This window comes from Poecilia latipinna, unplaced genomic scaffold (assembly GCF_001443285.1).
Source record: "Poecilia latipinna isolate Pla-1442-1.1 unplaced genomic scaffold, P_latipinna-1.0 Scaffold488, whole genome shotgun sequence".
Taxonomy (NCBI): Eukaryota; Metazoa; Chordata; class Actinopteri; order Cyprinodontiformes; family Poeciliidae; genus Poecilia; species Poecilia latipinna.
Window position 1 is genome coordinate 371,879 of NW_015113104.1, and position 24,974 is coordinate 396,852.

Genomic DNA, 24,974 nt, shown 5'->3' on the forward strand with positions numbered 1-24,974 from the left:
AAAAAAAAAGTAGGAATAATGTTGATCAAAACTAATTGATGTCTAAATTTGTGGAAAACACAATAGTCTGTCATTTTATTCTCAGTTGCATGTCAATGAAAAACTACTATGCAATTTTTAAAAAATTAATTTAGGAAAGTGTTGGACCCTGAGTCTCACCTGCTTTCAGGGTGAGATCGCCTCCATCAGGAACCAGCTGCAGGGGAAGGTTGCTGAGATGGAGAACTTTGCTGGTCATTTGGAGGAAATCTTTCTCACTGTGGAGGTAAACCTATATTTCTGCGTGAAAGTTTCATGCAACAGACATCGCAAATGATTTAAAACAAAAACAAATTAGGGGAGTGAGAGCTTCATATGTTATTTCAATCCACACAGGTTTGAAATAACGTGCTGTTGAAACATACACATGACCCTTTTGTTATTATTGGGTTTGACTTTCCTTGGTAAGTTGCAAGTTAAAATGTCTTGGTAAGGGAAATGACTTGGTACCATCTAAATTTAATTTCTAGACATTTAATTTGACTCACAATTTAAATACATTATTTCTGTTTGATTTGCTTTTTTTTTTTTTTTTTTTTTTACAAACTAACCAATGTACCACAGAATCTGTAATCTCAGTGTTATAGATTTTGAAGTAGGTGTTATTTAAGTTATTGCAACTGACTAAATATCTGCGAAATGACCCTTTACGTTTCTGACAAATTAGAGTCCAATTTCAGCAGTGCGCTGTTTCACGACTCACCCTTACTGGGTAAAAGTTTGCCATGAGCAATTTAAATATTCTAGTCTGCCTTGGAATTTGAAATGGCACATTTCTTGAAACCCTGGTCCATCCTCAGTGCACGTAGCAGCAGAACTGAACATGCAGATCAATGTTTTCAGTCTCAAAACTGCATCAGATCGCCTGAATGTTTTGTCCAGGAGAACTTCGGCCGCCAGGAGCAGCACTTGGAGCAGCACTACAACGACGTGCTGCAGACGTTGTCCCAGCGCTACGACGACAGGGAGACGGGACTGCAGGAGGAGAAGAAGAGCAAGCTGGAGTCCCTATACAAGCAGCTGGTGGCCTGTGGGCAGGCGCTGGACACCTCGAAGGAGCTCATCGAGACGGCCCAGGAGGTTTACCGCTGCCAGGACGAGAGGCTTTTCCTAAAGGTAGCTCAACTTGGTTTACTTAGAGATTTTTTTTTTTTGGTTTTTCATACACAAAATAAAACACACCAGTTATGATATTTCAAAATGCAAATGTAAAAAAAATAAAATAAAATCCTGTTTGATAGATTTCTTTTGACTTTTGTTGACAGACAGTTATGCCCATCGTTAAAAGGTAATCGCGAAGCTCCTCTGTGTGTGTGCATGTTGTGACAATAGCAGGGACTGCAGAGTGATTTGGGAGGACCTAGCATCGATATTTTAATGTTCATGCTAAGGTGTGATCCACATGGCATGATGCTTGAACATTCATCTTTGTTTTAAATCTCGTAATTTACCAGAATGACCTGTATGCTTCACTAGAGTCGAGGAGTTTGCCAAGGAGGACATCGACCTCTCGCTGTCGACGAGTCTTGAGTTCAGCACGCCGCTGGCCGACCTGTCAGACGTGAAAACCATGATGGACTCCATCAATGTTGTGCCAGGTCTGAATCATAAATGAATCACCTATTGAAGTAAATCACAAAGATATCGGAATAATGCACAACATAGGAAACTCTGTGATACAGAGATTGCCCAGACAATATACACATCCCATCAAGCATGCCCGTAGCTCCTGCATAAAAAATGATGCGTACCGATTGAAATGTACACCCTTACTAACATTTTTTGAAAGTCTTCCTTTGAAACAAGCCTGTAGGAATTCCCTGGCCTAATACTTGAACTTTCTTCTTGGCAAAAGTGGTACTGCTCATTTAAATTAACGTAAAGTTTACTAGATGAAGCTATTTTGACACGTGTGTTTTTTGGTTGGTGTCTCGATAACAACAGTGGACTGACTTGTGTACTTGCGTCACACAAACAGCTCCGTCTGCACCAGTGATCAACCCGCAGCTGCCCAACTCGGCCACCCAGACCTCCCTGCATGTGTGCTGGAGCTTATTCTCCGACGACACGGTGGAGTACTACGAGCTTTACTACCGACCGGTGCTGGAGGACACGCCGGCAGACAGTACCTGTGCACCGCAGGGTACACTGGATGATGACACCATTACAAATATAGTGTTGTAGAATTGTTGTTTTTTATATATAATATATTTCAGCAACAGTCCAACTAAATGGATGTGTTTTTTTTTTGTTTTTTTTCCAGAAAGCAAGGTAAAAGTGAAGGAGACCCATTGCACTGTGACAGACCTGCTCCACAATGCTCAATATGAGCTCTGGGTGACGGCTACCAACACAACAGGCATCAGCCCAGCGAGTGAGAAGGCCTTGTACATGACGGGTAATTTAGTGCCACAGTTCTCACAACACTATCTATAGGTGTACCGAGAATCATTCACTGCCGCCGCTGCAAATTAGATTTATTGGCAAATTAAACAAAACTGTAAAACCATGTGCTATTATAAGTGCTTTCTTCGAATTAGATAGAAAATGACACTTTCAATGGAAACGGGAGTCTCCAAATTACTCAACCAGTTCATGAAAAGAGTATTTAGCACTTAGTAGAGCAGCCTTTTGCTGTTCTGGCCTGCTGCAAATGGGATTTATAGCCAGGCACCAGCTTCTGGCAGCTTTCCTGAGGACTCTGTGCCTGCTGCTCATACACAAGGGCTTCCAATACACTATTATTTCTGGATTTGTGTGCTGTACCTGCCTTTTTCAAATTCCCAACTCATGAGAGTTCAACACATTCATTGTTCTTGCATTCTAATATTTACCAGAACATCTTGTCCTGAAACCAAGTCTTAGTGGAGCAGGAGCTTCTTAAAAAAGGGAGATGAAATTTCAAATTAAAATTCATATTTATAACAACTGAAGGTAACATAGTTACTTGATTGTGCTACAAATGGCACTATGTGTCTGGAAAATACATAATAGCGCCCCTTAAACTTTTCAAGATGATAATCTCTTCTCTGAATTTCTTGAACTTTGTCATATTTCTAACACTCAGTGAGACGTTGCCATGAACAAAGTGTTCAGTCTCATAAAAACAATCCAAATAATAAAAACCTCTCATTGTTGATATCAATTGTGCCTGAGATCACATCTAGTTTTCTAATTTGTGCTCTGATAAAGAATTATATTCAGTTGGTCGAATAGTTTTGAGGATTTCTTAGTCTGTAAAAGCAAGATTGTTGCATTTGGATACTAGTTTTTTTTAGTATAACTTCAGTTGCAAGTACTCAAGAGGCTCAACACTATTAATGAAATCACAAATCGTTTCTCCGTAGTGCCGTCGCCTCCTGCAATCAAGCAGAGGGAGTGCAGCAGCTGCCCAGAGGCTGCCCTGATCCGATGGGAATCAGGAAACACCAACCCTGTAGACTCCTACATTGTGGAGCTCAGTGAGACGGGAACTGTGGGCGCAGAGAGCAACATTACCGAGTAAGAACCGAGCTATTAATACACCACCTCAGTCTTACTCAATGATTATGTAATGATTTCTTAAGAAAAATAGAAAAAAAATTGCTTAAGGTGTCAGAGGTTTGCAACATACTGCTTGCTCCCTGAGGTATTAGGACTCTTCATCTGCTTTGGTAGACACGAGGCCTGTTGTTGTATCGTCTTCATATAGAGCCAGGGTTGTGCATGCCTGGGATTTTTCCAGGTCCCTTGGTTATAGAGCTGCTGAATCAAGACGTTCTCTGTCCTAGAAAATCTATTCTTAATTTCAGCTCCTGCAGCAGTGTTTGCTTCAGCTGGAAGTGTGTCCTCACACTTAGTCATTTCTTATTTTTCATCAGCTTGCTGCAAAAATACAAACTATTTAAAGCTCCAGATTACAACTCTGAATTTACTCGTTTGGTATTTTACAAAGGATGAGGTGTAGTAAATTTTACCTGGCTGTAAAAAGCAACTACTCGAAAAGTGACTTTTGATTTGAACTTGATTTAAGAAAGAAAAATTATATATATTTTTTCCCTTCATGTGTTGTGTCTAGGTCTATAGTAGCCGTGCCCACCTGTCAGTGTCTGATCCAGCTGCAGGCAGGGCGACAATACCTCATCTCTGTAAGAGCGGTCAACATTGGAGGTCCGAGTGACAGGAGTGATGCTATAACTATCTCCACAACTGGTAAAAACAAAAAAATATCCTTGCTTGCTGATGAAAATCTTGGAGTGGTTTTGACTGGTAGAGGACACAATACTCTGAGCTATTTATTTACCGTATTTAAAAAAACAACCTATATATATATATATATATATATATATATATATATATATATATATATATAAGCTATTAACACCCTAAACTGCCAAACATCTTAACAAAAAAAAAAGTTAAGATGTTGCACTTAACATCATTGCATTTTTGTTTTTTTTTTTCATTTATGTGGTTTCTATTTTTTATTTAAAGATTTTTCTCACTAACATTTTATAGATGCCAGCAGTACAGTTGAACCGTTTGCTATTTTGCATAGAAGGTTTGATCAACCCAGAGTATAAGCGAACCGAGCTGCTGCACAGGACCAACGCACCACTAGGGGGCCCCCAAGAACCCTGAACTTCTCGCACAGAATCACAGAAGAATTCAGACAACATTGCTTCAATACACAAGTTGCTTCTATTCAGTTTATCTATTGGACAAAAACCTGTACAGTTACCTGGTAAAGCAATGGCAAACCAAACTGACTGTATGATAATGTGTTTTGTTGAATCTAGAAAGGTTTTCTGAATTAAAAGGTTTGTTTTTTTTAATGGGCATTTTCTTCCTCTTGTCACTTTTAAATAGTTTATCCTAAGCCATATGGTGAAATGGCTTGGGGTAAACTATTCACTACACCCTTTTACCAGCAGAATGGGAAGCCACTATGATGAAGATAATACCTGAAAAATATGCTTAATTGATCAGAAGTGTAAATCAGTTTGGCAAACAGAAAAAAATATAAATTTGTTTAAAAAATTGTATCCATAAAATGTTTAGGGAGCTCAAGCCCAAGCAGAGTTATTTAGCTTTAAATTCTGTCCATCTGCCATCAAGTTGCTATGTTAGGTTACATCTCAGTCTAGCACTCCATGAAATTAAACTCTATTGGATAGGCAGTGCTAAAACAAGGCATTTTAAAATAGATCTATTAGAAAACACAGTCAGTTATAATGGCCTTGGTTGGAAATGGAGCCTCAAGTTTGTAGATATTCTAACAAGAAATCCCTTGTGTTATTGTGTGGTGACTGAACAGGCACCTTCTTCTACCTCCTGGAGGACACCGCTCATCCCTGTCTCTCCATGTCAGAAGATGGCTTCACTATATTCTATGGAGATGAGGAGTTGCCCATAACTGCAATGGCTTTTGAGGACAACACTTTCACAAGGTAAAGTGTCCCAACAGCTGCTTAGTTCGACAAAGCGTCATTGAAACATCCAGCTGGACCTTTAATTTTAAGTATATATATATATATATGTGTGTGTGTGTGTGTGTGCTTATGTGCAGATGTGTAGCCATTTTGGGGGATCTGATTCCAGTGCGAGGCAGGCACTACTGGGAAGTCGAGGTGGACGATGAGACCGAGTTTCGTGTCGGAGTTGCATACGAAGACACGGAGAGGGACGGGTACCTTGGTGCCAACGGTAGCTCCTGGTGTATGAGACACATTCGCACCCCGTCCAGGTAAACGGTGCACAACTCCAGTGCGTCTCGTTACATCCACGGGAAAATTAGGTCACCGATAGCATTTTGTTTAAATCAAGAAATGTTCTTAGTTTTGATGCACGTTTTCTGAATTGCCGTTTGGCTTAAGTCAAACATTTCCTTTGTTCTGGTGTCCAAATAATTACACTTAGACTCAACTGCACAAGTCCTGGTCTTTGTCCTTTCTAACATTAGGTTAGCCCTCATGTTTTTCTCAAGAGAACTGGGTTTCCTCCTTGAACGGACGCATCGTAAAAGTTAAACCCAAAACAGTAGCAGGAACTTTCTGTAGACCGTTTAAGAATGCCGAGTCATGATGTTCATCATGTGCTTCTGAACCGACTAACTTGTGTGATTTTAGAAGTATTTTGGTCAGTTTTTGTTTATTGTCAAATTTATATTTCTCGTCCACAGATTTTTGTAGGGCATTACAATTTTTCCACCACTGTGCATACCAGGTGCTTTGGTGGAATGTTTAAGTGTAAAACCATTTAATAGTCTGCTCAGAAATGTATTCCTTACTTTTATCTGGGCTCTTAATTTGCAATCCGATCAATTGTCGAAGTATGGCAATTTTCCAACTGCAGCACAAGCAGAGGAAAATTAAACTGGCTCTCATTTTAACAGTACAAAAGCCCGAGCAGATTTGTTTTCATCCACCATCAGAATTAACGTGCTGATCCTGGAAACTGGGCCAGGACTGTATTTTTAGCATTTAAAATTCCCTTTCCTAAGCAAAATACAAAAACATGCATCAGCCCTGTGAAAGCCTGAGCTCAAAGGAACTACCATGAAATATCTTGTCATGCGTTTCTATAGCAACTGTATTTAATACAAGTCAGGGCGTTTGTCACATTTATCGAGTCATTCATATCAAGCTTCAAATGTGATTCCCCATTGCGGGCAGCTTGTTCATTCTGCCTACGCAAACCTTTAAGTCACATTTCTTATTTTCTTTCATCGGCAGCCATTCGGGTATCGGTTGCTGGCTCGGTCTTGTGCTTTCCCAGAGGCAGGCGGCCAGCCACGTGTGAGAGAAAACAGAACTCTTCCTTCTAATATCGCATTGTCCTCTTTACTTTTAGACATAAATACGAGTTCCTGCATAACGGCTGGAGTCCAGACTTGAGGATCACAGTGCATCCAGTGCGTATCGGAGTGGCTCTCGACTACGACAGGGGAACTCTGAGCTTCTTCAATGCTAATCTGGAGCAACATCTGCATACCTTCCACTGTCGCTTTCACAATTACGTCCACCCCTGTTTCAGCCTGGACAACCCAGGAGCGCTTACTGTACATAATGGCATACAAGCTCCTGACTACACTTTCATCTGACAGGAAGTCGGTGTTAATGAGGTCATAAACAGAACTAATAATTAACCTCAGTTTTCATTATCGTGACATTAAATGTTACAACAAAAAAATCATTTACAGTGTGAAAGTTCAGACAGAAACGCATCAATAAAAATATACTTTCTGAAGTTGTTTTATTATAGTATTCCATGGGAACAGGCATACACCATTTTCCAAGATGAGAAAAAGGTTTCACTGAAGTTTATATGTATTTAAACAATCTGCGATTGCAGCAAGGCCAGATGTCGACGCTCAAAATGGGACTTTATTAACAAAAGTTGGAGGGAAAAAAAAAAAAAAACAAAAAGAAGAAAGTTTCTCTTTATTATACAGCTGTATTCACATGTTAGAGAAGTCCGCCCTGTGTACCTCCATACTTTGAGACGTGTGTAATGACTGGGATTTAATACCATTTGTTCTGTGTTAAAAGTTGATGAGGGCAACATTTAGTCAGATTAAAGTGAAAAAAGTTGAACTTTTTACAAAAGCTCAAATGACATTTGACTACAAGCACCTGGTTGTTGGCTTCTGTATTTACATCAGCTTAAACTATTTTAGACTAAAGAATATATCTAAACAAGTTTAACCTTACTTGTGCAAGAGCATCTGGAGACAAACAAAAACCTAAACTTAAACATGGATGGACAAAGGAAATAAGAACCTGTTTACACTAGTAAAGCGCTTTAAATTCACTTTAAATTCACAAATTTAAAGTGTGTAAATCTGTTAATTTACACACTTTAATCAATATAGCACATACTGTATGTTACCATCTTAAACCCGTCAGGTTTAGGTTTATTTGTATGTATGGAAAGTTTTATCTGAATTTTGGTAAGAGCCAAAACAAAGTGAAAACCTGTTCTTTTTGGAAGGATAAAAAGATAAACCAAAGAAGGTAAAATGTATAAAAATGCTGGTATGGTTATTTCAGGGCAGACTTCTCCTTTCATTGTGTCGATATGATGAGAGTTAAAACTTTTGGTCTGTAAAAATTTCAGGGACAGTGGGGGGATGACAGACGTTATAGGTTTTCTGTCTTACTGCTGTGTGTCCTCTCATCCTCTTCATCTGAGGAATCTCCGCCGTAGGGCACGAGCCCAGAAGTATCAACGCTCACTTTAGTCTTCTTCACTGACACCTCTTCCTCAACACCTGTAATTACAAAAAAATGGAGAAAAACAGAAAAAAAAAGGGGAAAGGTGGGAGACATCGGAGAGAAACAGGGGAGGGGGAGTGAGAGAGAACAAAACCAAACGGAAACCCAGTGAGGAGCCCCACATAAGGCGTGGTTTTTGAGTTGGTTTGATCCAGAGCCATGGGGGGGAGGGAAGATATCAAAATCAAACGGCAGCACAGCACACATCCATTACAGGCACGTCCGGGGGACACATGTTGAGAGAGAGAACAAGGGAAAGACAAAAAACATATACAAGAAGAGCACGTTAGTGAGTTCCAGCAGTGGTGCGCTTCAAACAGGTCTCCACTCCTCCCCCATTGATCCATGGGGGGAGATGCTACGACATGCAACACAGAACTCCACAGAAGTAAACGTCTGAGCTCTCAGGCTTTCTGAGTACGTTGGAAGAGAAGAAGCGCATACCCGTTGACGCGGGGGCGGCGGGGGGCAGGCTGGCCGGGGCTTCTGGCGCGGCGGCGTCCCTCGGCCTCTTGCGCGTAACGGGGGGAGGAGCCACAAACGGCGATGGAGGTGGAGGCATCAATATCCTGAAGGGATACAAACGTCAACATCGTCCCAAAATCAACTTGAAGGAAACCTGAGAAAATCTGTAGAAATCCAACCTTTCTACAACTTTCTCCTCTCCTACGCTGGATGAAGGAAGGGTGGACTCCAGGTGAGCAGGACCCTCTGGAGAGCAGCTGGCAGGCTACAGAGGAAGTCATGCATCACTTTAGAAAGTGCAACTCATCATGAAAAGATGTGAAAGCTTGAATTTATCTATATGCATTGTTTTTTTCATTGATTCCTAAAAATTATGCTCATTCTTTGAGGTATGAATGAAAACAGGCCACCCTCGCACTCAGTGTTTGATAAACACAATGGTAGGAATTTGAAAAACGGCCCTTAAATTTTACACAAATATTTTTGAATATTTATTGTAATTATGATCCAAGCAACAATAATTAAAAAAATAAATAAATAAAAATCACTATTTTGTTTATGAAGCAATAATTGCAAATAGTAACAGATATTGTTCCAAATCAAAAATGATCTATGATCAATTATTCTACTTCACTCGTATTTATGGAGTTTGCAAACAGAGTTTGTTATCTGGAATGGCTGATTTTTTTTAAATAGTATATCAAGAGAGGTGTGATGTACAAAACAATTAAAAACAAAACAAAAAAAAAATGTGTGAGACTATGTAGCAACTTCAAGTGAAACGGCATCGAGTTTCCAGATGTGAAACTTCAGAAATCCTCATGAAACCCAAACTGATCCAAAACTTGAGCACGACCAGAATGAGCTTTAACCGATACGTAGAGGCACCAGCGCTCCAGCTAACCTGTTCGTCCTTAGCCCCCTCCTGGAAGTGACCTTTGGGACTTCCTGAGTCAGGGGGGGTGTTTAAAGATCCTCCAGGCTCCACTGTCTCACTGCTGCCCGGATCCTTAAGCAGAGCACAACCAACATATGTACACTGCTGTGTGTGTTCAAAGCCTTGTAACACACACAGCCTGCAGCCCCTCACAGCCGCAGATCGGGTCAACTTATCCATGGTTTTATACGTTTCGTTTTTATTCAGATGAAGTGCATTTCGATCTGAAACTGGAATCTCGTTTTGAGTAATTAAAATGGATTCATGATAGAAATGATATATAGGACGTCAAGGGTTAATTTCTCTCAATTTTGATGATTATTGATTACAGCCAAAAAATGAAAATGTCTATATCATCAAATAAATACCCTTAATGTGTATATCTTTAGATACAGGATGTAAAGTTATTACCATATCATAGCCTACTTATTCGTAGGAAAGGCTGCTGCTGCTCATTGCGCCACAAGTTGCACAATCAACATAGAAAACTACAAAAATGCCCACCGTCATTTAGGCTGACGTACATGGAGATACTTTTGAGCGAGCCAACATTCCTGCTATCAAAATCCATTTTAACCGATTGCAATTTACAGAGAAAATTGATGTTGGCGTTTTATTACTAGCTGTAGGCTGTAATCTTCCACATTAACAGAAATAAAGGCTTGGAATATAAACGCCGAATGTAATTCATCTATATTATGTAGAAGATGCGCTTTTTGAACTGAATTAATAAACAAAATTAATAATCGCGTTCCAATTTCCTGCAATGCAAATGCGTAGATATGTAGGGATCTGGTAAAACGTACAGAAGAAAACCGATGTGACCGAAACGTAAACACCGGGAAAAATCTAGACATAAAAGATGTCGATGTGTGGCAGTTACCTGGACAAGAAAGGGATGTGGTTTCCTAGGACACACTGGATACTGAATCATTGCCTGAGAAGATGGAGATGGGGTTGTCGACAGGTTAGATTGACTTGGGGCGCCATTTGCATTACTCCAGTAACCACCGGCTCCTGGATACGCTGCATAGCCGCCAGCATACCCATTTGCTGGGTAGTTATACCAGGACCCCTGGCTAGAGTAACTGCTATTAGTTGGAAATCCATGTGCTGCGTATGCTGAAATGAAATTGTAGAATGTTAATTTTGAAGTAAATGGAGTATGGCTTACCAACTCAACTTATTGCTCAACCACTAATGATGCCAAGGGAATATTCTCTAATCACAAGAACAATGCAGCCAACCAGTATCTGATATTGGATAAACTTGTTGGAATCTGCCCAGTAGCAGTAATGATAATAATACTTACGCTGTGTTGCGCCTGTGGCTGTGTACACTGACACCATTTGGGCATGTTCAGCTCTCACCTAATGAATAAAAGATGGAAAAATAAAAATAACTCGTGAGCGACAAAAGTTTCACAGAGACTGTACTAATCTGTTGTCAGTAATGAGTCTGTGGGTAGGTGCAGAGCACACAAGGTCTAAGACTCGAGATCAGGCGGTTCACACTACCACATTGATTTTGGAGGTGGGTATCAGTGGAAACTATACGCTTCAGTAGTTTCACCTTCTTGTACCTCCGAATTTATTCTGCAATTGTCTACATGGTGACATGGTCAACTTACAGTTTCAAGCAGACTCTCTGTGAGTTTCTTAGCAGACTCTAATCCGGCTGCATTTGGGTGGCTGCGACACACAAAAGAGCTTTGTTGGACTAGAACGCAGCAGACTCAATAAGGGACTCGCAGACAGCAAAACAAAAAGACATTTTATGACTTCGGTGCAAGCAGCTGCTCACTGCCTTAACCGAAACCAGACGACGTCGATTACACTTTGTTCCATTTAAAGAGGGAAATCCTTCACGCTACACCTAAAAGGTTTTATGGGAAGTGAACATACCTGATGTAGACATAAAGAGGCTCAAACGACTCTCGTTTGGATGCCTGTTCGATGTAACCGGACCCTTTCCCCCTGAGGAAGACTCGAGCCCCCGTCTCGGTCTGGATGTGACTCAGGTACGAACCGGCTGGACCCTCGACCTTTTCCTTCACGTTGAACGAGGGCAACGCCTGGTCCAGGCCCACAAAGATTTTAGTGTGCACAAAACTCTGGGGGACATTGAAAGAATAAACGGTGTCAATAATTATGTCCAGTTACATTAGCTAAATATTTTTTTTCCATACATTTAAGAGGCTTTGTAAGCAAATGCAGCTATCCAAGGTTTTTCACTCCAAGCCAAGGATATTCTCTCTGCTGGTTGATTTTGGAGGCGAGTTTCAGTGAAGGCAACAAACTCCATTTGCCTCACTTTCTTTACCTCCGTTAAAAGGTCTGCTTGAGTCTAGAAAAATTAGCTAGAAATACATCTTGCACCGAGTGCAATAATGGCTTTTGATTGTTTATCATTTTAGATTTTTTTCTTGTTCACTGGTCTAAAAGATGTTTTATCTTGTGATCTGTATATTTTCCATCGACATAACAGTGTGAAAACATAAAAACACAAGCAAGAGTGTGTTAACTCTGGGTATTTAACCAGAGGGAAGCCTTGTTGTTTGAACCACAACAGAAACATGAGGTTTACCCACCCCTGTATGAGGAGCTGCTGGTCGATGTCCCTGGCCCGGCACAGAGTTTGCGTTGGGCAAACGTGGCACAGGAGTGGGAATGACGGGCCGAGGAGGCTGAGGGTAAAGAGTGAGTGGTGGGATCACAGGGACCTGCTGTCCTCCGGACGCTGCTGAGGCTCTTATCACATCCTCAGAAATTATCTCCTTTATTCTCATCACAGCTTCTGATATCCCACAGGAAAAAGAACAAAACATGTGAGAGATGGAAAAAACAAAAACTGACAGGTGCCTTGTGAATCTTTCAAAAAACAATATCAAATTTGCTCATTGAAAATAATAATAATAATCCTACTTACTATTGACTTGCTCTTGTGTTTTTCCCTGAACATGTAAATACAAAGGTCTTTGTCTGAAAGAAATTACATCACAAATGTTAGGGAAACATTTGCACTAAACTAAATGCACTAATTTGCACTAAATGTGAACAAAATAAACATTTTTCACTGAAACAAAAAAAAATTAAACACCTGACATCTAGTAAGATGTTATTACAAAAGTTCTGGAGATGTATTGCATACAAATCTCAATTGTTTGGAAAAAAAGACTGCATGACAAACTATGACAATACAGTAAAGTTAAAGTTCAAATACAGCATGTATTTCCTACAATATCTGATACATAAATCAAATTATTAATGTCCCAGGTGTTATTTCTTGTTTCACTCTCTCAAAACTTCCACTCTGCTTAACAAAAATATTATCCCATCACAATTTTTTATTTGATTTTATTTTTTTAAAGAAATCGTTAATGTCAGAAGTTTGAAGAACTAGTCATGGAAAATAAAACATTAAATTCCCTGTGCAACATACCCTCCCGCTCCTTTTTCAATCTCAGGCATGTAAAGACCTTTAGTTGAGACAACGGCTCCACTAAATAACCTGATCTGAAAAGCAGAATAAGAAATTAAATGTTACAAATATATATACATAAAAAGTTTGGTTTTTGTGTTTAATGCCAGTTTTCCACTTACCTCCTCTTGTGTTTTTCCTTTAGTAAGAAGTTCTCTGCAGTTTAGCGGTACGTCATTTATGTCGACCTCTGTGACCACCAATTCTTCTGCAGGGGTTGGAACAGGGATACTTGGGGGTTTCTTAATAAAACAAAGTAAAGTATTAGTATTGCAAAAACAGAAAAAGACTTCCTTCCAGATTTTTTTTAAAACTATGCACCTTTGGAAGTAATGGTGGAGGAGTTAAAAGTTTTCCCTTTGCCATCAACATGGCATTTATTTTAGCAGCCATGGCTGCTGCTTTCTCAACTCCCCCTGTTGGTGTTTCTTCTGCCTCTGGTGGCTGAGAGCCGACAACCCCAGGGAAGGCGACGGGGAGCGTGGCATTGCCAATACTCTTCTGTTGCTGCACATCCACACTCTTTTTAGGTTGTGCTGGTTGATCCCAGCGACTTGTTAGGCAGCTGAAAAAACAAACATACAGACACAAAAAGAAGATACTTCATACAATGCAGAGTTAAGCTCACGTTGCTGTTTTCACCATCCCTTTCTCCCATCTCTAATGTAGTTCAGCACTACTACTTTACATTAAGACAGTTTATAATATTTGACCAAATGTGTATCTCTCAGCAATACATAATTTCCTTACCTTCCGAAATATAAAGAAAACAAACCAGCAATGTAGCATTCCACAGACGCTGAAGCTAATGTTGAGTTAGCTAACACCGATTTACGATTCTAGTTTAAACTGTTTAAACCTCCAATAGACCAACAATAAATTTATATAGTAGCAAGTAGAATTAATCCTAAGACATCGGTTATAAGCGTAAGATTTCAGTCAAAATAAATTACACAAATACTCCCTGAGCCAACTTTTACTACTAGGCCAAGAAGCTATTAGGCAGCTAACGCGGCAGCTAGCGTTAGCGTAGCAGGATATGGCTAACACGGCCTCGGCTTGTGAGCTCGTTCCTCGAGTTATCTCCAAAATAAGGTAATACTCACGGCGTTTGTCCTGTCATTCCCGAAGACATAGCACGACCCCGGAAAATATAAATGTTTTTAAAATGTCTCTAATATAGATAATGTTGAACGACCGCAGCCATCAGTCCGATGTCGCCGACTGTTTCCTCTGACGACTCTGTCGCAAAGTCTGATCTGACGGAAGTTGGGCTGTTTTTATGTTACGTAACGTCAGTCTGGAACAATCTGCGCGCCACTGTACACACAGAGGTAAGATCGATGAGTCGACAGACAGAGCTGTACGGGGCGCCAAATGTAACACAGTGAACCAGGTTAAACTTATTCCGCCTTTCACAGCAAAACTTATTTGTACAGCTTAGGTCATTGGAAAGATAAGAAGTCTCATAAAAGCACATATTTAATTTAATATATCATAATGAAAACAACGTTTTGTTTTTCTGTACTGCTGAAAAATGCCACCTCCTTTAAATCTCTTTTAATGTGTCTAGTTGGAAAATAAATAAATCAGTTTTAATCAAAATAAAACTGATTTTATTTTTATTTTAAAACTGATTTTATTATTTAATGTCAAATGTCCCTTTGACATTTTTCCCAAATGTCAAAGGGAAAACAATGCTATGGCCCAGAAGACGCCTGATCTGTGCATTTATATTCAAATTCAAAAAGATTTGTTGAAGAAAAAGTTTGTATTGATGCACCTTTATATTCTTCACTTCATATAATAGATGTTTAGCCTTTCTGTATTTGGAAGAAGTCTTTAATATAGCAAGAAACATTTTCACTTTGAGCATATTTTATGATAATCAAGAATGAAACCACAATGCTTATTTTTCCTCTTTCCATATGAAAAAGGTAAGTATCTGGGGGGAAAAGGACTCCAGTCACTTTGATCTGATCAGGATCTTTGAGCATGGTGAGACTCCTTCATACCTCTATTAAAATACTGTCATTGAATTATTGCAAAAAAAAAAAAAAAATCAAGTAATTTGGTTCTAGTTGCAATATGACTCAAAAAGTCATTTAGGAGTGGACAGTGTATTTTTTTCCATCTTGTGCCAACAGCCAATGTTGTGGTTGACCAACAACCACAACACCGTCCCGTCTGTCTTTGTTGGTGCCGTCTCTCCTCACGTCTCCTCACCTCCAACTGGTTGAGGCAGATGGCTGTCCTCTGAGCCCGGTCACGCCAAAGATTTCTTCCTATTAAAAAGAAACATTTTCTTTCCAGCCTGGATGTCATTGTTGGGTCTATTCATGTTGCTTTGCAAAAAAAAAAATTTTAGCAGTAAGTATGAACATTACTTTAAACCTAATTCAAAAATTATGCCGTCTACTTTACAGAAGATGCAGCATTCTTGAATCACATGTAGCACGATTAAATGGAAGATAACAGTTATCCTTACTGCTGATGTCAAATTACATGTGAAAAGTTTTTATGTTCTTTACACGATAACACCAGAATTTACTTATTCTTTAAAATGCCAAGGAGCAAACCACTTTAGATGTAATATTTTGAGTTGGAGTTTGCTAAACTTAAAGTAACACTCATTTTCCTTTGTGTAGCAGATATTAACTACACTCCATGTGTGTGCACGGCTAAAAATATTTATAGAACTGAATGCAAATATCAAGTTCATTTATGGTATCGCAAAGTCATTCAGATTTAATGTCACATTACAACCACAAATCTTGACGTGCGTACTTTGAAAATATGAACCAACTAAAATTCTCTTTTATAGATATAAATCCAAAAGGTGTGTCTTACCTTTGACAGGATACATAATCTTTACACACTTTACTTATTCCTCTACTATGGAAGAGCAACAAAAAGAAAGCCACAAGGAGTTGTGCTGCCACAAGACATGCGACAAACATTTAGAAGAAGGTTAAAACTTGGTGATGGCTGCATAATCATTCCCTGGAGCTAACGAAAGAAAACCTCTGACTTGACACTTGGGCTGGACCCGAACATAAAGTCAGCCACAAGAATGACTCAGACAAAGTCCAGATGCTCTTCATGCAATGTGACTAGAGTTTGAGCTAGTTTGCAGAAAAGAAAGGACACGAATTTTAGTCTCTAGATGTCCACCGTGGGTAGACCCAACCCAAAAACTCTTTACATCTGCAGCGTAACGTGGTTGTTAAAAAGTATTCATTCTGGGTTGCTAAACCCAAATGCAACCTTTTTCAAAATTTTATGTTAAAAAAAAATTAGAAAACCATGCATCCTTTTCCTTCCACTTTGTAATCGCGTGCCAATTTGTGCTGGGCTGTCACATAAAGCCACGACGAGATACATTCAAGATCAAGTTTGTAACATGACAAAACATAAAAACCCTTAAAGGCCATGAAAACTTTCACAATATGTGAGAAAGAACAGATGCCAGAGACAAAAAAAAAAAAAAAACTGTTGCAGGAAAAACACTGCAAGGATATAGTTGACATTTTATTTTTCATTGAATAAATTCTATTTTTTCCCCCCCGTGCCTTCAGACCAAACGTGAATCAGAAGGAACAAACAAATCCCCTGATTAAGTGTACAATTCTGTCATAAGAGAGAAACAAAATTAATTGTGGTTAATGCATCTCATTAACCAGTAGTTGCTTAGCTGTTATGGCATTTATATACTGTTTAAAGAGGAAATCTTCTCAAGAAGCATCGATCTTTTAACATAGATATTAGTATCCTAATCTGAATCCAACTTTGAACAAAAACAAAAAAACAAAACAAAAAAAAAAACAAAACAATGTTACCCGGGTCTGTGCATAAGGGTGTTGGACGATTGGCCAAATATAGAGTGATGTTTTGATCAAAAGAAAAGACAAGAAAAAAAAAAATCAATGCAAGCTGGCCTCCAGGAGACTGCTTTAAAGACAGTGATAGACAACTCTGCGATCCATATCCTGCTTTACCGTTCGGCTCTCTATACGCACGCTCTGTGTGGCTTTCTCCTTCACAGGTGTTCAGATAGCTATTATGGTTGATCTCATCTGCTGCAAATCCAGTGTAAAATTCATTGTCTATAAAAATATTGAGATTTACTTGAAGGTAACCTTCTGACTGTGTTATAAGAAAAAACTCCAGATGTCCATTACAGTTGCACAGTGGGATGTACTGTATAAATATTGTACAAAATAAGGCAGTCTTTTTTTTCTTCTTCTTCTTCAGTAGGACAAACCAGATACAAAAAATTTCTGGGAGGACAAAAAAAAAAGAAAGAAAAAAAAGAAAAAAAAAAAGAAAAAATATTGTTCAAGTCCAAAACGATTTTCACATATTTCTGCTGCTGTTGTCAAATGTCAAGCGGTTTTACAGCATCAAACCAAGAGTATGGGATTGCTGCAACAATGAACACACCCGCGCACTCACACACCAGCGACCAAAAAGAAGAAGAAAAAAAAACAAAACAAATAAAAACAAAACAAACAAGAAACAAAAAAATAATAAAAAATTTGAAAACCAAATTCCCACACGCGTTCACACAAGCAGACGATCTCCTGATGATAAACAGAAAAACAGCTTATTCTCCAACGCAACATCCCGTTCCTGGACAAATCACTGAGACGTAGACACTTCTAATGTTGTATACAGTGCAATACAAAAGGGTTCATTCGTTTATTCAAACTGGTACTGTACTCTTGATAAGAAAACAAAAAAAAATGTTTAATAAGGTCGCATGAATAATAATAATTGTAAATTTTTGAGCGTTGTAGTAGTAGTAGTACTGGTCTTTAATAGCTTTGGCTTTTTTTTTAATTCTAAACTCATTCTGCTCTTACTCATTTACTAATTTGTTTGTGAATTTTATTATAGAAAAACATGGAAATTTAAGAAAAATATTAGCACACTAAATAACCTGTAATTAGATACCTATATTGAGTTTTTCTCTTCTTTATGTTGTTGTCTCTCAGCAGTGGGCCTGGGACAAAGGTCCACCCCTGACCCATGAAGGAAGCATCCGCTCTCATTTCTGTTATGACAGCCGTGTGTCAACTTTGTGTTTCTGAAGGACATGTGGAAATATTGCCTGAAAAACAAAAAACAAACAAACAAACAAAAAAAATAATAAAATAAAATAAGCGGTGGAGTGTACTTTCATGACGTGGCCTCCGATGGTTCCTAGGAGCGGCTCTGCCTCGCTGCGAGCGCAGGAGCTAGAGGTTGAAGAAGTGATTACATGGCCTTAAATGGACTAGACAGTTTTGTTGTTTTTTTTAGATGCTAACAGCAACTTCACAGGCAGGCAGGAGTGCCTACGCGGTAGTCAGAGGATGGATGCTTTGCCACAGAGACCGGTGAGGACCCAACCCCCCCCCACACCCAAAAGCCTCCCCTCCTCCGTCCTTCTTTCAGTCGTGCCAACAGCGACACTGCGAATGCCTATGAGGCACGAGAAGTTCATGAGGATGCTGGATGTCCGTATCCGACGGTTACAGTTCCCATCCGACGGGCCTGTGAGAAGCCAGCAGCACTTCGGCAGTGTCGGGAAGTCCCTCTGTGCGTTTTTCTGCTGTGGACGGACATGTGGGGCGCTCGGCGTGCTACAGAAGCAGGAGAGTGAAGGCGAGGAGTCCCTGTGCGGCTGGGCTGGGCTGGGCTGACAGGGTGGGTGGGGAGAGAGACGCCCCAGCAGGAGAGAAGAAGGTTCTGCACCCGGGGTTTTCGGGGCGGTGCCAGGGTCCGAACGCTGCGAGCGAGCGGCTACTCCGGAGGCGGTCGCAGGGTGTGCAGCTTTCGATCGTCAAGGCCTTTCCAGTACTTGAAGTTGTTGTCCAAGTGCTGCATAAGATTGGGGAGGTCCGCAAAAGCTGGAGAGGAGAGAGGGGAGGCGGCGTGAGTGCGTGTGATTGAAAAATCACAAACATGACCCTTACCTTCTGTCTCCTGAGACATGCAGCAAAATCCTTATTATTATTTTTTTTTTTACACAAACCTCAGTGTGTTTTATAATCCAATTTTAAAAATCAAACTATCATAAGAAAGGCTGTTAGTTTTTCAATCCAAGACGCATTTGATTGAAACCTGGCAGACAGATCGGCTGTGTAGCATATAATGCTGCATTTACACACACACAAAAAATTACTGGAATGGAATCAGTCCACAGGGTTGTTAGGAAGTTTAAGAGCTTTTCTTATGCGTCTCTCCGGGACAAGTAAAATTTTGGAAAATAGTGGCAGCTATGAGATTAAAATCGCAATGTTGCTATAATTGAAATATCTAATTATCTCACATATGATGGCAAAAAGCAAGTGTCCTCACTGTGACACCAAGCATATGTACAGAACAACATAAACCATCTAGTATCTCACATTGCTTTGATACATTAAAGTGAAATGAAACAACACATAGCTAATTTTTGGACAGAAAAAGTATTCAGTACGCAAGCTTCACCTGTAAACAGATCTTAGAAATAGATGCACATATTGTTAATCGTCTCTGATCGGTGTTTGGGAAGGCCAAATGTAAAAAAAAAGAAAAAAAAAAAAGCTGGATTTGTTTCCCCGTCATAACATATTTGGTCTATAAATCCTTCAATCTACAGCAAATGCTTTGACAAATGCTTTAGAGTTTGGTAAACATCAAATAAAGACTGGGGACATTTATTAACAATGCCATTTTCCACTTATTTCAAAACTACGATCTCCATTAAAAACCACGTGGGGTGGAAGTGGAGTAATCAGCAGGTCCAACCTTTATAAAAAAAAAAAATAATTGGAAACCGGTGTCGGCCAGAAAGTCTCATCAGTGCATCCTTAGTTGAAGCATCGCCCAACTCAGACTCAGCCGGATTTTATACAGTCATGCCTTTCAGTCCATCGTAAGTCTGGCTTTCCAAATTACATTTGTAAACAGTCAAGGAATTGTAAGGAAGTAAAAAAAAACATGTTTGGACAGCGGTTCTGTTGTTTATGTGATGTCGTGTTGTCTCACCATCCCATGCATCAAACATGTCTGTGATGAAGTAGTCTATAAAGGAAATCTGGGACTTTGGGATGCTACACGTGTTTCTGTCAAACACAGGCATGACCACCGGTAGACCTTGTCTCTTCTCCTCATCCGTCTGCGGCAAAGACAAGAGCACAAGTGACCATCATGTCCGACAGCACTAAAAAGTCTGTTACTAACATATTGCACCAAATAAAACAAGCGTCTAATTCTAGAAATTGCATCTATAGTCCTTAGTAAATGTATTTACCTGTGCAAAATACTCCTCTGAGATGCGGCCAGCCCATTCTATGCAGAGCTCCAGGGGCCTGCACGGATTAGAGATGTCTGCACACTTGATCAGCATCCGCTTGACGAGGATCCGGTTCTCCGGGGACGTCAGGACGCTTTTGACAGCCTCCTCGTCACTGCTTCCCTAAACAAAACCAACGCAGGATGTTAGGATGAACAGAACCCCCCGGCACTCCAGATCCTTTCAGATGGAAATGTATACTCTGATAAATCCAGAATACATGCTTTTTGTTTTGCTTCGTCAGCCTGTCTTGTTTATTTGAGTACACTGGACTCAAATGCGGTGCAATAAAACAGAGTTTATTGGTGTTAAACCCGTCTTTAAAAAAAAAAAAAAAAAAAAAGGGCTGAAAACTGGGGAGTAGCCATCATCTCAGAAGCGAGGGGGTGAAAAGAAGTGAAAGTCCTACTGTTACTTAGGACAGAAAAAATGGAATGAAAGTGAAGGGTAACATGGCAAGGAACCTTGTAATTTAATTTGAACACAGAAAGTGACGACGCTACATTAGGTAAATGTGACAGCACAGATGTGCAAATGTATCAAGATAAATAAAAACTGAATGCCCTACATCTGCTGCCTTTTTGAACACGAGTAATATCTGAAAACAATTTTTAAAAAGCCTAAATATAAACTGGATACGGCCTTCTCGCTGTGCTACCTACAAGTCAGTCAAAAATAGTTTGGAGAGCGAATGAGTGCAATTCTGAAATATCTGTAAAAACCCTGTTCGGATACCTGCCTGGTTTCTTCCTGTAACAGATCTCGTTTTCTCACCACATTATAATCCCTCCTTACCCTGCTGCTGGCCTCTGGTTTAATGTCTGCTTCCTGATATTTCTTATTCTATTGTGAAAATAAAGATTTCTTTTAAATATGTGGAAAGTAACAGCGAGCACCACTTCTGTACATAAATGAAAGAGAGCTGGGTTTATTCCTGGTACTAACTATCTAGCAATGGGTGAAAAATAGGTTAGTTAACAACAGTTTGTGTTGTTAACTAGCTTAATATGACATACTGGATTAGCTGGTCAACATTTTGCTACCATTATCTGCGTGCAGCAGAGTTTGCTAATCACTTTACTCGGTTTGTTTAGAAGAAAAGTGCAAAGTTTTGTTTTTTTTCTTGTTTTTTTTTTTGGGTCTGGCTAGTTGCTGAACACAGCAGCTCTGCTCTGCAGCAGGTTCTGATCAGTGATCAGATCCACAGGTGTAACAGGCGTTAAGCTGGTGGTGCGTTTAAAGACGGCTCGGAGAATCACCTCACCGCGTCTTTGCAACCGTTGGAACGGTTAACGGTTGAAAAAAAAAAAAAAGTGCGGGGGGACATGTCCCACGCGTCGGTAACGCCCACGCCGGAAAACATTTTAATATCCATGTTGAGCATTCCGCACAGAGACGGTAAAGATAGAACCAGGTTGTTAAATTCTCCCGCTCTCTAACACAAGAACCAACAGGTCGTACGTCCGCTTAATATGTTCCTATGATTATCACTTAAAATCCAAAGTCTCTGTTGACTCTCTGCTGCTGGTTTATGAATCTCTAGAGACAGAGTTATACTTCTTTCTATTTGGAAAGAAATCAAAATGGGAAATTTTGTAAAATTACCTCTGTAAACGCAATTATTCAGCCATTATTTGTTATTGTAATAAAATGACAGTGTTTTGTCGTGCCATCACGTGAAATCTCACCCCGTTCTCCTCCAGAGCAGCCAGCGGCTTGTTGATGCTGTTCACAAACTTGTTGACGTGTTCAAAGTGTTTGGTCATCTCCGTTGCGAGGACCATGTCTATGACGGCCTGTCGTAACGATCGATACTCGTTCCTGAAGAGAAGAAGAAGAAGAAGACAACAAGGGGGTGAGGGAGAGAGGGAGAGATGGGAGGAGGAACAGAAGGAGGTAGGGACAGCGTGGTGAGTAGTAGCATGGAAACCCGTGTAAACAGTTTTCTCCTTCTGACGACAGTGACGGTGGCGATGAATGGCTGCTTTGTTCGTCGCTCCGCCGTGCCCCCCTTGCCCCCCTCCGAGGGGACCAGCACATGTGAGCTATTCTGTTTTGGGGCTCAAATCACATTACTGTCCCGCCAGTGCTAATACACAAACATGCGCACAAACACACACTGTGATCTTTCATCAGCAGAAATTCAGACTTGCTTTACTGCCTGTTGCCCTTCCTAACAGAAGTCGCTCCCAAAGACTTATGAATAATGATGAATCCACTCTATTTAAATGAAACAATAGTAAATAACACCAACTACAATCTGAATATGGACCTTTTTGTAATGCAGAGCAAAAGAGTCTCAGCACAAAAGCTGCCAAATGAGACTTTTTTTTTTTTTTTGCCAAGACGGTTATGCAACGTTGTTATAAGAATGTTATTATAAGGTTGCAGCCACGTACTCAAATTATAGTTTATAAAACTACACTTTAAAGTTTGTGTAAAGGGCTTATTAAAAAAAAAAAAAAAAAAAAATCTAATATGCTTTCTAAAAGAAAAAATGCCAAAAGATTTCCATGCGGAATAATTTTTTTCTACTATGCGTCAATAATAAATAGATCATCATCAAAAAGTTATCTTATTTCAGTAATTCTGTTCAATATAGAAAAATCCCAGATTCTCACACAGTGACATGCTTTTAAATAATTAATTTTGATGACTGTCGATTAAAATTCAACATTCAGTTCATTATAAAATGTGAATAGTCCATAAGAACTTGAACTTTATTCAAGTAACTTTTTTATGATGTTCTACTTTCTTGTGATGCAACCATGGAGAAACGTCCTGTCTGTATAAGATCCCTCTAAAAAAAAAAAAAAACTCCATCTGAAGATTTTTATTTTCTTTAAAGAGTTGTGTGGCTTTTATTCACTAGTATCTGAGCATCTGTACGTTTCTGTATGAACTTTAAAAAAAATGCATTTCTGAGATAATCTCTGATTAAAACACATCTCCTCACCTTTCTATGTGTTTGAAGATGTTGGACTTATCATCTCTGGTGGTGAGCTGGAAGGCCAGGGCAGCATGGTGGCTCTCTAGCACAGCTGTGTCGTTGTACAGAATGGCCAGCTCACTTCCTGCGTTGCACAGGAAGCTGTTGGTGCGGCCAGGGTGGTCAATATCGTGCACGGTGGCGGCGATCAGAGCAGCCACTTCATCGATGGGATCCAAACTTTGCTGTCAGGACAAACAGGTTTTGAGAAATAGATGTTAGAGACTGAGAATAAAACATCTTGCTATCTTTGAAACCAAAGGTGATGATTTAAACCAAAACCAATGAGAGAGAATCACTTTACTCAAACAGTTAGGCTGCATGCGGCGGTTATGTGCAGGTCTGCTAAATAAGACAGTAGCTTTTATTTTTCTTTATCATAGAACATTTAACTATTGCCCAACTGTCCATTTGGGCACACGTACGAAAATAGCAGCAGCATTTAAGTTCTTAAAGTGCACAAGTGGTCTGTAAAGCAGAAGTGACCTTCAACACAAACGCTGACCTATGGAAATCCTGGGACTCATTAACCTCGTGTGATGTAACTTCACAGTTCACCGGCTAAAGCCCCGAGAGATCACTGGGCCGAGATCAGAAATAGATGCTTTGGGTAATCGGCTTACCGAGTCCCGACCGTCAACACGTTACTGAACCACTGACACACTTGGGCAAAACTGTGACTCTCTAGGATTGAGATGAAACTGATGGACCGTTCTGACCACATTACCTTGCTGTGGCAGCCCCAATACTATGTAGCATTTAGGTATAAACTAGGTTGCCACTGACGCAACATGTACAGTGCATACAGCTGCTTGCAAAAGCCGAATGCCACCCAGATTCACGTTATTACCACAATGTCAATGTGTTTCACTGGGAATTTTACGTTGATATGGGGGTTGTTTGTTCTTAATCACCATCCACATGCAGAGATCCGTATTTCTGCCCAGGACAGCTTCCCCTGAGCAGGAACAGATTCTATGTTTCTGTTGAAAATAAGCATCCCCACACCATGATGCTGCCACTGCCATGTCCACCAGCCATTTCCTTTGGCATGTTGGCAAAAAGGTTTTAATTCAGATCTCATCCGACAAGAATGCCTTCTGCAGCATGTTTGCTGCGTTCTACAGACTCTGAAAGGTAATTTTCCGACCTTCTATAAGCAGTCGCTTTCTTCTTGCTACTTTGTGGAGTAGACATTATCACAGTTTCCCTTCCTTGTCGGCTTGAAGATGTGCCACACTCTTCATTTTTAGATGATGGATAGAACGGAGTCCTGTAAAATGCTCCAACTCTGCTCTTTGCACTTAATGATGCAGTTTGAACATTAATGTTCTCTATCAAGCCTCAGATCTTTACTGTACAGCTGAATTTAAACTGCAGAGAAATTGCATACACGTTTCACTACTTTGTGTCGCATTACAAAAGCAAACATAGCTATAAAATACACTGAAAATCGTAGTCGTAGCATAGGAAAATGTAAAAACT

At 39.9% G+C, this 24,974-nt stretch overlaps 3 protein-coding genes across 5 annotated transcripts in view; 1 reads left to right on the plus strand and 2 right to left on the minus strand.

Moving 5' to 3' along the window:
• Positions 1-8,031, plus strand: part of fsd2 (fibronectin type III and SPRY domain containing 2) — a 12,074-nt gene extending 4,043 nt beyond the window's left edge. The window contains exons 3-13 of the mRNA XM_015039875.1: positions 170-265; positions 922-1,155; positions 1,305-1,327; positions 1,516-1,637; positions 2,018-2,182; positions 2,303-2,437; positions 3,387-3,540; positions 4,097-4,230; positions 5,336-5,468; positions 5,588-5,764; positions 6,871-8,031. Of these exons, the coding sequence (XP_014895361.1) occupies positions 170-265; positions 922-1,155; positions 1,305-1,327; positions 1,516-1,637; positions 2,018-2,182; positions 2,303-2,437; positions 3,387-3,540; positions 4,097-4,230; positions 5,336-5,468; positions 5,588-5,764; positions 6,871-7,120 (1,623 nt within the window). The 3' untranslated portion in view covers positions 7,121-8,031. The remainder of the gene's footprint in view (positions 1-169; positions 266-921; positions 1,156-1,304; positions 1,328-1,515; positions 1,638-2,017; positions 2,183-2,302; positions 2,438-3,386; positions 3,541-4,096; positions 4,231-5,335; positions 5,469-5,587; positions 5,765-6,870) is intronic.
• Positions 7,256-14,435, minus strand: LOC106952028 (UPF0469 protein KIAA0907 homolog). The gene is made up of 14 exons (XM_015039876.1): positions 14,283-14,435; positions 13,498-13,741; positions 13,299-13,418; positions 13,138-13,211; positions 12,625-12,677; positions 12,287-12,492; positions 11,601-11,809; positions 11,327-11,387; positions 11,009-11,066; positions 10,580-10,818; positions 9,664-9,768; positions 8,939-9,024; positions 8,739-8,863; positions 7,256-8,290 (listed from the first exon to the last, which is right to left on the minus strand). The coding sequence occupies exons 1-14, from the start codon at positions 14,309-14,311 to the stop codon at positions 8,160-8,162; spliced, it is 1,740 nt and encodes a 579-aa protein (XP_014895362.1). The 5' UTR covers positions 14,312-14,435; the 3' UTR covers positions 7,256-8,159.
• Positions 14,436-16,694: 2,259 nt separating this feature from the next.
• Positions 16,695-24,974, minus strand: part of pde8a (phosphodiesterase 8A) — a 71,589-nt gene continuing 63,309 nt past the window's right edge. For all 3 annotated transcript variants that reach the window (XM_015039879.1, XM_015039878.1, XM_015039880.1), the window contains 5 exons: positions 23,457-23,674; positions 22,189-22,321; positions 20,459-20,623; positions 20,194-20,323; positions 16,695-19,070 (listed from right to left, as the gene is read on the minus strand). In XM_015039879.1, the coding sequence (XP_014895365.1) occupies positions 18,964-19,070; positions 20,194-20,323; positions 20,459-20,623; positions 22,189-22,321; positions 23,457-23,674 (753 nt within the window). In that variant the 3' untranslated portion in view covers positions 16,695-18,963. The remainder of the gene's footprint in view (positions 19,071-20,193; positions 20,324-20,458; positions 20,624-22,188; positions 22,322-23,456; positions 23,675-24,974) is intronic.

What these genes read in the sequence shown, in the direction of transcription:
- LOC106952028 (XM_015039876.1), bottom strand. Translation starts at nt 14,311, where the DNA reads ATGTCTTCGGGAATGACAGGACAAACGCC. An exon ending in GGAATGACAGGACAAACGCC is followed by an intron (nt 13,742 to 14,282) that starts GTGAGTATTACC and finishes TTGTTTTTTCAG; the next exon opens with CTGCCTAACAAGTCGCTGGG. An exon ending in AAGGAAAAACACAAGAGGAG is followed by an intron (nt 13,212 to 13,298) that starts GTAAGTGGAAAA and finishes TCTGCTTTTCAG; the next exon opens with ATCAGGTTATTTAGTGGAGC.